Source organism: Orbicella franksi, chromosome 13 (assembly GCF_964199315.1).
Source record: "Orbicella franksi chromosome 13, jaOrbFran1.1, whole genome shotgun sequence".
In the NCBI taxonomy this organism is placed as follows: Eukaryota; Metazoa; Cnidaria; class Anthozoa; order Scleractinia; family Merulinidae; genus Orbicella; species Orbicella franksi.
In genome coordinates, this window is record NC_138157.1 from 19,579,434 (window position 1) to 19,590,770 (window position 11,337).

General features: G+C 37.3%; 2 protein-coding genes across 2 annotated transcripts; both read right to left on the minus strand.

The window, feature by feature from the left end:
- Window positions 1-10: 10 nt before the first annotated feature.
- LOC145466588 (uncharacterized) lies at window positions 11-7,572 on the minus strand. The gene is made up of 5 exons (XM_081450303.1): window positions 7,360-7,572; window positions 5,009-5,093; window positions 3,713-3,900; window positions 2,888-3,004; window positions 11-2,266 (listed from the first exon to the last, which is right to left on the minus strand). The coding sequence occupies exons 1-5, from the start codon at window positions 7,393-7,395 to the stop codon at window positions 1,991-1,993; spliced, it is 702 nt and encodes a 233-aa protein (XP_081306429.1). The 5' UTR covers window positions 7,396-7,572; the 3' UTR covers window positions 11-1,990.
- A 484-nt stretch (window positions 7,573-8,056) lies between these two features.
- LOC145465316 (collagen triple helix repeat-containing protein 1-like) lies at window positions 8,057-11,337 on the minus strand. The gene is made up of 3 exons (XM_081449095.1): window positions 10,501-11,337; window positions 9,756-10,013; window positions 8,057-9,381 (listed from the first exon to the last, which is right to left on the minus strand). The coding sequence occupies exons 1-3, from the start codon at window positions 10,567-10,569 to the stop codon at window positions 9,016-9,018; spliced, it is 693 nt and encodes a 230-aa protein (XP_081305221.1). The 5' UTR covers window positions 10,570-11,337; the 3' UTR covers window positions 8,057-9,015.

Here is an 11,337-nt window from a genome sequence, read left to right on the forward strand (position 1 = left end):
TTGTAGGGAATACCCCATGGAGGCATTGAGTATAGCTTCTCATGATCTATTTCTTAGTGAACGTCAACAACAGTCCTGTTGTATAAATCTGTGCAACTCAGGAAGACATTTCCTGCAAACAAAGGTCTGGAATGCTTTACTATAACAGTCTTGTGGGTCCTGAATATGCACTTGCATAATTATCACAGGCCCAGGAGGGGGACTCCCTGCATATCAGAAGGTCCAGGATGCTCGTCAGAAAATTCAAATAAAACCCTAAAGGAGACTGATCTGGGCATGGCTCAAGCTTTTGTTTATTTGATCCTAAAAGATACCACTTAAAATGGAATAAATGCACAAGAGAACAAGAAATGCTGTGGGAAAACGAATCGATGGGCAAGTGTTTCCACAGCTTTTTCGAGTTCTCCAAAACTTTCACAAGTGTTAAAACTCGATAGAAACACGGAAAACAATGATGTTTTCTATTTCATTTAGAAAATTCCGCAACGAAAAAAGAAAACTTGTTTACTATGATCATCAAAATGTAAATTATCTTTGCTTGGGCCATCATTACGTCAACAGCTTGTGCTAGTTCTGTGTTTCTATCTCATCATAGAAACACAATTTTAACACGATCTACAGGTATTTTCTTTGGGCTTTTTTCTAAAAACAGTTAAAGTGCAAAAACATAGATAGTAAAAAACTTGAAGACATACTAAAATTTAATAGGTCAGTTTTGATTCAAAGAAGACTTCACGTAGAGCCTTAAAAATAGCTTTGTCAAACATACATGTACATGTAGGAGCACATTAATCCTGAAGTGTGAAGGGTAAGTTGTAATGACAAAGACTTGGTTAACATGACAAACCAGTAAAACCAGGCTTACCTCCGTTGACTTGTAAACTTTATTCTTTTTAAATTTCCACACTACAAGTAGCTAGAAACCTTAATATCAAAAAAATATTTTACAATGCACTTTTACCAATCAACAAAATATCAATTTATTATTAATAGCAAATGTAAACTAGAGAGACAAAAATAGTTATACATGTACATGAGTACTTTTACATATACACTGTAGAACCTTAACTGGCTTACAGATTACAACAATGTAACTTCGCTCACTTTAAAACCAATCAATATTTACAAGTTAGAAAAATTAATTATATAACCCTGTAGCTGAGAAGATACTACCACCCTAACCTTTAAGGTCAGCACACAGGAGGGGACTAGTCCATACAACTAGTCCCTGCAACAAGTCACAGCGACAAGTCCCATCATGTGAACTAGCTATTTTTGCTTCAAAATCTAGTCACAGGGACCAAAGTTTGGTCCCTGCGACTAGTCCCACGAATTCAAACCATTTTGAATTTTTGGGACAAGACCCTGCCACTTGTTCCTCAAAACGCTTTGTGTGAACTGTTCATGGGACAAGTCCCTGCAACCAGTCCCTTCGTGTAAACTCTTCATGGGACTAGATGCAGGGACCAGTCCCCTCATGTGTGGCAACCTTTAAAATACAACATTTATCAATTTCTAAATACCAAAATGGCAAAAAAGAACCAACAGCTAGAGTTTTCCTACTTAGGACCACATTGCTAGCTACTGCAGTGCTGATCAGAATTAACATTGTTGCAATGATAGCAGCACCCTTCTCTCTAGTTAGGCTTATCATAGTATCATTGTTCAACAGATCTGGGAGGGGAGGGTGGGGAGCCGGCCTCCACCCCTACTTGTTTTCCTAATGCTACACAAAGTGCATGACTGTTGTTCAAAAATAACTTACAAACAAGCTTGTAATATTAAGCCCATTAGCAGTAAAACAAATAAATACTTCTGTTGAGGTTCAGTATCAAATTAAATTCGTGATAAAAAAAAATTCCTTTGGAATCATCTTATATAATGAACAAAAAATTAAAATATAATATTTGCTGAAAAGTAAACAAATATCTAGATTTTAAAATAATTAGTGTTAGTAGGACTTATAACCTATAAACTGTATTTTCTTATTTTATACAAACTTCATACATGACTGAGACATCATCTTTTGGTTAATATCCATCAAAATTAGTGAGTACATCTCAGCTTTTTCTCGTGATATGTGTGGCATGACATCTACAGGTTCCCTGTTATCAGACCCACTTGACGTTTGGTCATCCCCATCGGCATCTTTCTTTACTGATTTGTTTGGAGAAAGAAGGGACTGTGGTTTTGGCTTATTCTTGGAGCCCTTTGGGCGACCTCTCTTTCGCTTTATTGGCAGACCATCTTCATCTAGTTGTACTGGCTGTAAAGAAGTGAAGGGCATTATGAGGGTTAATATTTATTTACAATTTACCAGATAGAAAATGGTGTTCCATGTTCTCTTTAAAAAACAAAAACGTTTTGTGTTTCTATCGAGGTTTAGTATAAGTCTACTAGCATTCTATCATGAATGGCATTCTCTGATTGGTTACACTACTCACTATCTATTCTGTTGCAGATAGTGTTGTAGTGAGCACGTGTTTAAAAACTGGTGGCTCCTTTGCATTTTTGAAGAGTCTGTGAAGAGGATATTTTAGATAAAGTTTTGAATGACTCGTAGATTTATACAAAACAATTAGATTACTTGCTCTTGATTTCCATGCATGATAGATGACTCAGGCTGCACCCTCATCAACTCGTAATCTAATTGTTAAATAGGAACACAAGTGGAAGTTTGGGAGAATGAGGAAGTGTGGTGACAACATGAGCTGATAGGTGAAAGTAGGTTCCTAAAGATTGATATTAATTTTATTAAAACACTTTTTGGAAATCCACAAGTTTAGCAAAGCTGCATGTAAATTATCGGGCAGCTACACATGATGTAAAACAAACTGCAAAAAATTAAAGCTTTAAGTTAAAATTAAAATTGTGTGATGATCATTACCTGAGGTTGTGGAGGAATTATTTCTCCTGTGATGGAATCGGTTTTGACTTTGTTCTTTGATCCTTTGGGCCGGCCACGTTTTTTAGGAACAACCACACCATCTAACGAATGAGGAAGCTACAGATAGAAAGAAAAGAAAGATGCCTTTGAATTTCTTTTGTTTCCAACCAAGGTTAATCTGTTTCAATCTGAGGATAGCAATCTGACTTGTGACTTATAGTGGTCACATAAAATCCAACTGAAATCATTTCTGGATTGACCTGCCATTATACATTTTTAAATGATTATGATAATTGAGTCACAAAAACACAATTTATTCAGACAATGAATAATAATTATGAAAGAAGCTTTACAGCTAAACTGTAAAGGGTAATTAAGGATCATGATGAATGCAGGCCTGTGTTGGGGAGTTCACATTTTCATGTTCACTTATAACAACAGAACAGACATCTGTCTAACAGAAACTATAAAAGCTCTCACTAGTTTAAGATTAAGTCTCTTGTGTGATATGCATTGGTTACTGAAAGTCTATGTAACTGAAAGCATATAAAAATAGTTAGAGAAGATTGAGTAAAGTTTGTCGTGAAGCCTACTGGCCTATTAGGTCTAGGTAGTCTGTTGCAAGAAGTGTCAAGAAGTATTTCTACTCCCCACTGGATAGGATACTAGTCTATGCATCATTAGCCTACAGGTACCCATTTATACACCTGGGTGGAGAGAAGTACACTGTCATAGTAGAGTGTCCTGCTGCAGATCACAACACAATTCAGAGTCAAGTGCACTAACCATATAAGAAATTTAATATGTCATGTACGTAGCCATTACCTGTGATATTGACCCCTCCTGCAGTTTCTCAATTCTGACGGGTTCTTGATTGGATAAAGGAAATGGTATCTGCTCTTTATTGACCCAAACAAGGTTTTCAGGGAATTCGTAGTCAAAATCTGGGTTTTCTTTCTTTGGACGCTCAGGACGAAGTCTTTTATCCCGCTCTGAACCATTTAAACTGTCTCCTGTAAAGAAAGAAGTCAAAGTGGTCCATCTTCACAGTCCATGCTGCAAGATTTGGATCACTCAGGAAACAATTCATTGCAATATAATAAATATTAATATGTTATGTGTCACAAAGATAACCTTCACTTGGATGTGCTATATCGATGATATCCTTTTCAAGACCATTATTAATACCGTTTTAGAGAAATAAGTGTAAGGGAGAAGATAAATAAATTGTTGCATCTTCTCAACAAAATATCAAAAGGTTGCATGCTAACTAGTGATCCTGCTAACTTCTTTGCACTTGTTACATAAGCCAAGTTGAGTGCTCGTCTTTGTGCAACCAGGCGAAAGGAATAGTTTTAATTATCTGCTTTCAAATAATTCAGCATTGACCATTGGCTAATTTGGCATTGGCCAACAAGAATACTTCTTCTACGTTATTCTCACTAAATTTCACAAGTATTTAATTTCGCAAAAAGTCAAGCGCTATATTTTTCAAGTATTAAATTTCTTGATTTTGAGAGGAAATTAGAATTGGAGTGTATTAACTTCCTCGATTTTTTTCCATTCTTTAATATGTAGCTTTAATTGCCCTCAGAACTGTAACAACATAATTAATATGATCATCATAGTAAACAATAGCAAACATAACAAAGTTTGACTGACAACTGCACCAGCCAGATTTGAAGAACTTAGCGGCAGAGAACAGTTCTGACAGTGAGAGTGATGCAGTGGAAGATAACTGATGGACAAAATCAAACAAAAATCTCCCAAACATGAAGCCCCGACATGTTGGAATAACAGTAATAAAACAACAGCTTGAAGATTTATTAATTGATATTACATAGGTGTTAAATTTTGAGATTTTAATCTTCACGTGTCCATTATTTTGCCAGTATAAAATTTCACGATTTTTTAAAAATCATGAAAATCCTGAAATTTAGCACTCATGAAATTTAGTGAGAAGGTATATAACAAATCATATTTTGTGGGTTTTCAAACTGAATTGAAATTACTCCATATAGTTTTTTCTTTATATGTCCAAGAAATTTAATTCAAATCTTTAAACTTGATAATGAAATAAATGAACCAAGAAATTTAACTAAATTAAATTAACATGGTTACCCTCTTTTTTGACTTGCGCCTGATGATGCTGTTTTCGGCTGATAAAAACATGGCCACAGGGACATGATTTGCATGCTACAGGGAGCTGAATCAAACAAAACAAATCAAACAAGCTATAGTATCACCAAGGCATCAATGAAATCAAGGGAAGAAGTAGCCTGCAGAACAGGCGTGATTTTTTTGCATATTTTAGGCAAACAAAGGGGAAAACAAGGTGAGTGCAAAGCGCGAGTCGTGCGCGAGGTGAAGAGCTCTTCCCCTCGCTTGCCTTGTTTTCATCTTTGTTCACCCAAAATACGCAAAAAAAACCACGCCTGTTCTGCAGGCTAGGGAAGAAGAAGAAGGGGTGGGGAAGGAAAAGATAATAATGACAAGCAAAATCAGTACTACACAAGATTTTGTAAATCAAAATAACTTTCGGCAGACCTTAGTCACTTACTGATCATGCATTGTGTTGTTCCAGAAAATATCCATACCCCTCCCCATAGAGGTTTATCTGGTCTGACCCCTGTTCCTACCACTCAAAAACTTCCAGTCTAGCTTCATATATATACTCCTCTAAAATATGCAGCTTTTGAGTCTCCCCACCCCTCTCAGAATCATCATCATCATCATCATCATCACTTTATTTAAGTGTCCATGTATTTAGCACTAATGTGCTAATTGGGGACACTGTAAATAAATAGACAAATATTTCAAATATAACATAAACTATTAAGAATCCCAACTGGTTGGAGACTGACCAGTTGGCTATTTACACAACGCAGTCGAGGAGTTGAACTCAGGGCTACCGACAACAAATCCAGATAGTGGATTCCATGAGTTGGGTATAGATAATTTCTAGACTCACACATAACCAGTAATTAATAATTAAAATAACCTGGAAGTGAAAATGTTTTCTCTTAGCAATATTATGACAATGTCAACCTCTACTGCCCTATTTTATAGTTAAAATGCTCTAATTAATGCAATTCTTTGTTACTAACAGTAAGTTGACTCCCAATAACTTGAACCTGTAAAGAAAATCAACAGAAGGCCTATTTATCTGGACTTTGAGTTAACAGGTGGTGAAATCAAATGGCCAGAAATTAGGAAATATATACAGCCCTCTTAGTCTGACAAATGGCTCACAATTGACAACAATGACACTTCTGAATCTGCTGTAAAAATAATGAACAATTATTGGACAAGGTTGACTAGAATATCGTGATTTGTCGCGGCAAGCAGATCAATAATTTTTATTTGTCAAAGCCAAAGGCTGGGGCAAATAACTGGTCTGCAAGGCAATAACAAATTACGATATTTTATGACAACTAATAATCAATAATTATGTTATTGTTCACATTTAAATTGCTCTCTGATTGCTCAGGGAAGTGATCTGCCATTTTTCACACAAGAGCATGGCTACAACTACCATATGCATGACTTTTATTATGAATATAATTTGTAGCAAGACACATTTAGACAGTGTTACGCATACACTATTATTTTTAAGTAGTTATTTGCAGGTAAACAGGAAGAAAAAAATATGCATCAAATGATGATATTGTATGTAACAACCTAAGTTGATTAAACCTCCTATTTGACTTAAATTGGATGCAAGATTCTGGTTATCAGTGGAAAAATTAGTAAGAAAAATGAATCTGAAGGCAAAAAGATTTAATAACAGGATTGATTGTGATCCAAAAACTAAATATTGGATGATACATGAGACTACATGCAAGCTATATGACACGAATATAAGTAAATTATATCATTTAATTTAATTGATGTATTAAATGCATCCAAAATAATTAAAAAACTTAACTTCGGCGGTACAAAATCTGAAATAAGCTAAAATATTTGTAACTTCATCTAAAATCGCCAAAACGGTCTAAATTAATTTACGTAAAAATAAGCTTAAACTCAATAAAAAGCGATAAATTAGCTTATTTAACTTAAAAATTAAAGTATTTGAAGTTACGCGACTATATCAGCGCATAATTTGCGTCCATATATCTCAGACATTTTAAAATAAAGAGGTACACTGGGAAGAGGAAGAGACAAGGACGAGTTGAACTTAACAAAATTAAAACTGTAGTGAATTTAATATTTCTGAAACTTGTAAACATGCAGGCATCGTGGTCGTTATATATCTCAACAACAAAAATTATAAAAAAATAAGTTCAGTAATAGAGAACGTTTAATGACTCGTTTCCTAAAGACTGAATTTGGATTGAGTGAAAGATCTGAAAATATAATCTAACAGGCAACGCAATCCAACAAATGAACAGAAATACCAGAAGATTTACAAACCGCGTTGCTTGTTGCTGGTTCTACCATTTCGAATACAATTCACATTTGACACTTACCGTTTGATCACAGCTTGGGCATCGCTTAACCACCATATCAAAAATTCTCGTAAATAAAGAAGCTTTTAGAGAGTGTTATACTAACGTGAAAAAGGAAAAGATTAAATATGAAAACAAAATTACAAGGAACAAAACAGCTTCGTGCATCAGAATGTACTACGCGGTCGTCAGAACCTGGGTACTCGTACCCGGGCTTCCTGGGTTTCGGCGAGTTGGCGGGAAAGATCTAACAAAATTTCTTTGTCTTCTTTGTTACTCTTTTGTCTTCTGGTAGATTTTCTAGAAGTCCTTTCTAATAACGTTTCCTTTGTTATTTTAAAGAAAGACGGTGTAGGTACCTGATTTATAATTTCAACCGGTTTTCTCTCATTTGTCAGTAAAACCTGATACAGTCAGAGAACTCAACTGTCAAACCCTCGATAGTTGGTGGGTTATTCGCCGGAGGTAATTTAACTTAGAAACAATTTCCTTAGTTCGATTCAGGTCTGGGAAAAAAGCTCTTCTGTGATTCTTAATATTTACCAGCCTGGAACCGGTTCCTAGAATTAGGGATAAAGACAAAGTTTCATTTTTTTTTTAAGTTTAATGCCTCTTTGAGCTAAACATAAACAATTGTGAAAAGTATTTTGTATAACATTATTTTTTCATAGTCGCCTCTGGTTTAGCCTTCCGGTCTATAACACCTTGGAGTGCCAAAGGGAAGAACAAAAATATGCTTAAAGAAGAACTCCTGAATAACATTAGCTGACGTTAACAAATGTCAGCACATCCGGACGATTTAATTGGTTGTTTATAGTAGCTCTAATCTGATTGGTTTGACATACATCGCCCACCATTTACTCATCTCGTCCATTTACTCATCACATTGTTTTGTTTTGTTTTGTTTTGTTTTTTTACACAAAAAATACTCAATGATTTAACTACAACATTCTGGCTGGCTCAGGGTAACGTTTTACGCGCTCATATGCATACAGTCACGATTTTTCGTCCTCTGCTTGACTGCTGTATGTTGGTACTTCGGCTCCTATATCTCTCAGGAAGGGATTGGTCCCGCGTATTGCTCTCATTTCGTGAAGTCGAGTTCGTGTACATGCGGAGAATGCTAGGCTGGTGGGGTATGGTTTTATAAGATAATCTGGCCTTAAGTAGTAATGGCATGGGATATTAGTTCCTTTATCGGTAAAGAAGAACGTTTTCTTTAGTTCCTACCTTAAGGCTCCTTACTGGAGAAAAAATTTAATTCTTTAAAACTGCCTTGGATAAAATGGGGTACATTGCAGCCGATAGAATTTGGGAGAGATCGACAATAAGGATGACTCAAGCACTGAACCCACGAGAGTCACTTTCTACGGTGTTTTCACGGTAACAGGCACAACAATAAAACCTGATTCAATGTTCAAAGGTTTTTAATCGCTCAAGCACGAATCCCCTGGTTTATTGCACAGCTATATCCCGTATCAAATTCAAGGAAGCAAGTTTATGGAATTATCTGTGAAAATTCTATTGTAAACAAGTTAGTAGTGCCCTGGGCACCAGAGGCTTTTCATACGCGGTTTCCCGTTTCGGTCAGCCGATCCCGCGAGACGCATCCCACTGGTACTTAGGGTACTTAAGCTAATCAGGATTTTCGATCCTTTTTTCTGCGTTGTCTTTGAACTACTTCTGGGGTGCAGGAACCTCCTCGATCATGATCCGCATCACGGAGTTCCACCCGGTATAGGCATCAGACCCGGATTTCTTCCCCACACAGTCCCCCACATTTATCCCCACTCGGACGGCTCCTGCAGAAATTCCCTGGCAATAACCTGCAATGTGATGCACCCTGTGTATGTTGGTGTCTGTTTTGCCGTGGTTTGAAGCAATGTGAACAAGACCATCAATGGCAAGCGGACCGTTACATTCTGTACCGTTGAAGGTGAAATACCAGCGCTTACAGCAATCCAGACAGAAAGCTATCCGGAGGTCACCATTGTATTCCACTTTCAAAGCTGTATTATGGGACTGCTTGGTAAAAACGCAATCCTAAAAACATAGATCACGTTATAAACAGTGACTAAAAACAGAGGTTTTTTATTTCATAATACTACATTACTTTATCCTTCACTTACCAAAAGTCGGTGTCTGTAGCAAGAGGGCGTGATAGTATATTTTATATGTGTCTAGAACCTAATGCGCGTATGGATGACCTACTTAAGAATTCAGGCTCTGAAATAAATATAAAGAGTGCGTGATCGTATTATCTGCGCCTGGAATCTGAAGAGTTCATGGATGACCGGCTCAGGAATAAACCTTGGAACGTTTAGTGGACGCCTGAAGCTTAGATATTCTCCTGAAATTTAGATAATCAGATAGAGATCAAGCCGCAGTTTTCTAATTTTTGACTGCTATTTTATTACCTTTATCAGTCCATAGTCTCTTCCATCACTAAGATTGCTCCACGCACATTGTTTCCAGTTTTTCTGAGAGGCCTGGGTACCCTTTTCGCCCTTGGACCCTTCAGGACCTTTAGGTCCCACTTTGCCGGGGGGGCCCACAGGCCCTCGGGCGCCCTTGGTCCCATCTCTTCCGTGTATCCCGGGCACCCCAGGGACACCCGGTACGCCAGCACTACAACATGTCGAGCATTGGACGGACGACGGGGACTGGGTCTTACTCTGAGAATAAAACAAAAAGAGAGACTTTTAGTTTGCTGTTTGAGAAAAAGCTCACAGTTTTATATCCACGTATAGTGGCATATAATAAAGATCCCCTCTATTGCCCACCATATCGTCCACTGCAAATCTCAACACCGAGATGTGTTAATATCGTTTGCGGATTAGGTTCCTCTCGAATGAAGCTGTTGGATTAGTTTTCTTTATTCGGCAAACTAATTTCTTACTTCGATAACATTTGGCACAACAAGACCTATTCCTAACTATATCCTACGACAAGAGACGATGATCTTTGCCTGCGATTAAACATTCATTGCGTAACCTAATGAAGTGGTAAAACCGGAAAAACGAGAAACAACACAAAGAAAAGTTATGGTACCAGATGAAAAGACGGAAAAGCAAAAATGCGAATAATATAGTTGGTTTTCTGGGCAAACAACTTTATTTAATGGTATTGTTACGGAATGAAAACTTCAAGCTAAAGCCTCACCGACTGTGCAGTGGAAAACACCAAGTGTGGAATCATACACGAGACAAGACAAACAACTAAAAACTTCATCTTTCTGCTTCGTTTACTTCAGTCCCACTTCTGTCTGAAAGGAAAAGGAATTCACTCTTTTAAAACGCCCCATGAAACATTCTGAAAACCGTGCCAGAATGTTAGCGATAGCACGAAGTTACAACGAAGAAATTTTGTCGGTGACGAAGAGCACGCAAATTCAGCACGTTGTCCACACCGGCAGTGCTCGCGTCGAGTTCCCTCGATTGCGCGTCGGTTCGCGCGTGTTTCGGGGATTTCCAGTTCAAAGCCAGGGAGCGGCCCAGTGAGACCAAAAATGACCCTCGTACTTTCTTGATTTTGGCTGCCTGGGTTGTTACTTCTGAACTGTATCACTCACTCACTCACTCATCCTCTTCGTCCCTTCGTGAGTGGAACATGAGGCCACAAACTGAACTGTATCAGTAGGCTATAACTCAAAACAAGTGCTTTTCTGTCTTGCACCTATTAAGCCTCAATGAACTACTTTCTAGGTAGCTGTTAAAAGTTGTAGATTGTCATTTCTTAGTTTCTTAAGTTGAACGATTATGTAATCTTCCTCTCCCTATGTACTGCCGCTGAAATTTTTAGAAGTCCTGGGTGAAAAGTTATAAACTACTGTAATTGATGTAACGATCTAAGTCACTCAAAGATTATAACTTTCTCAGTTAGTTACCTCACTAAATCTCGTACACCGCGGAGAGCTGTTATTCCACTTCGGGTTACCCTTCAGCTGCAGGGTAAGAATAGACTGAATAGATTTGCGATCAGTCTTGAAATTGCTTTTTG

Bases quoted from the DNA above. Each gene is read 5' to 3' on its own strand.
- LOC145466588 (XM_081450303.1), bottom strand. From the start codon at position 7,395: ATGGTGGTTAAGCGATGCCCAAGCTGTGATCAAACG. The intron at 3,901-5,008 runs GTAACCATGTTA...CTTTCTTTACAG, and splicing joins GGCGCAAGTCAAAAAAGAGG to GAGACAGTTTAAATGGTTCA. The intron at 2,267-2,887 runs GTAATGATCATC...ACTTCTTTACAG, and splicing joins TAATTCCTCCACAACCTCAG to CCAGTACAACTAGATGAAGA.
- LOC145465316 (XM_081449095.1), bottom strand. From the start codon at position 10,569: ATGAAGTTTTTAGTTGTTTGTCTTGTCTCGTGTATGATTCCACACTTG. The intron at 10,014-10,500 runs GTGAGGCTTTAG...TTTTATTCTCAG, and splicing joins TGTTTTCCACTGCACAGTCG to AGTAAGACCCAGTCCCCGTC. The intron at 9,382-9,755 runs GTAATAAAATAG...CTATGTTTTTAG, and splicing joins GAGACTATGGACTGATAAAG to GATTGCGTTTTTACCAAGCA.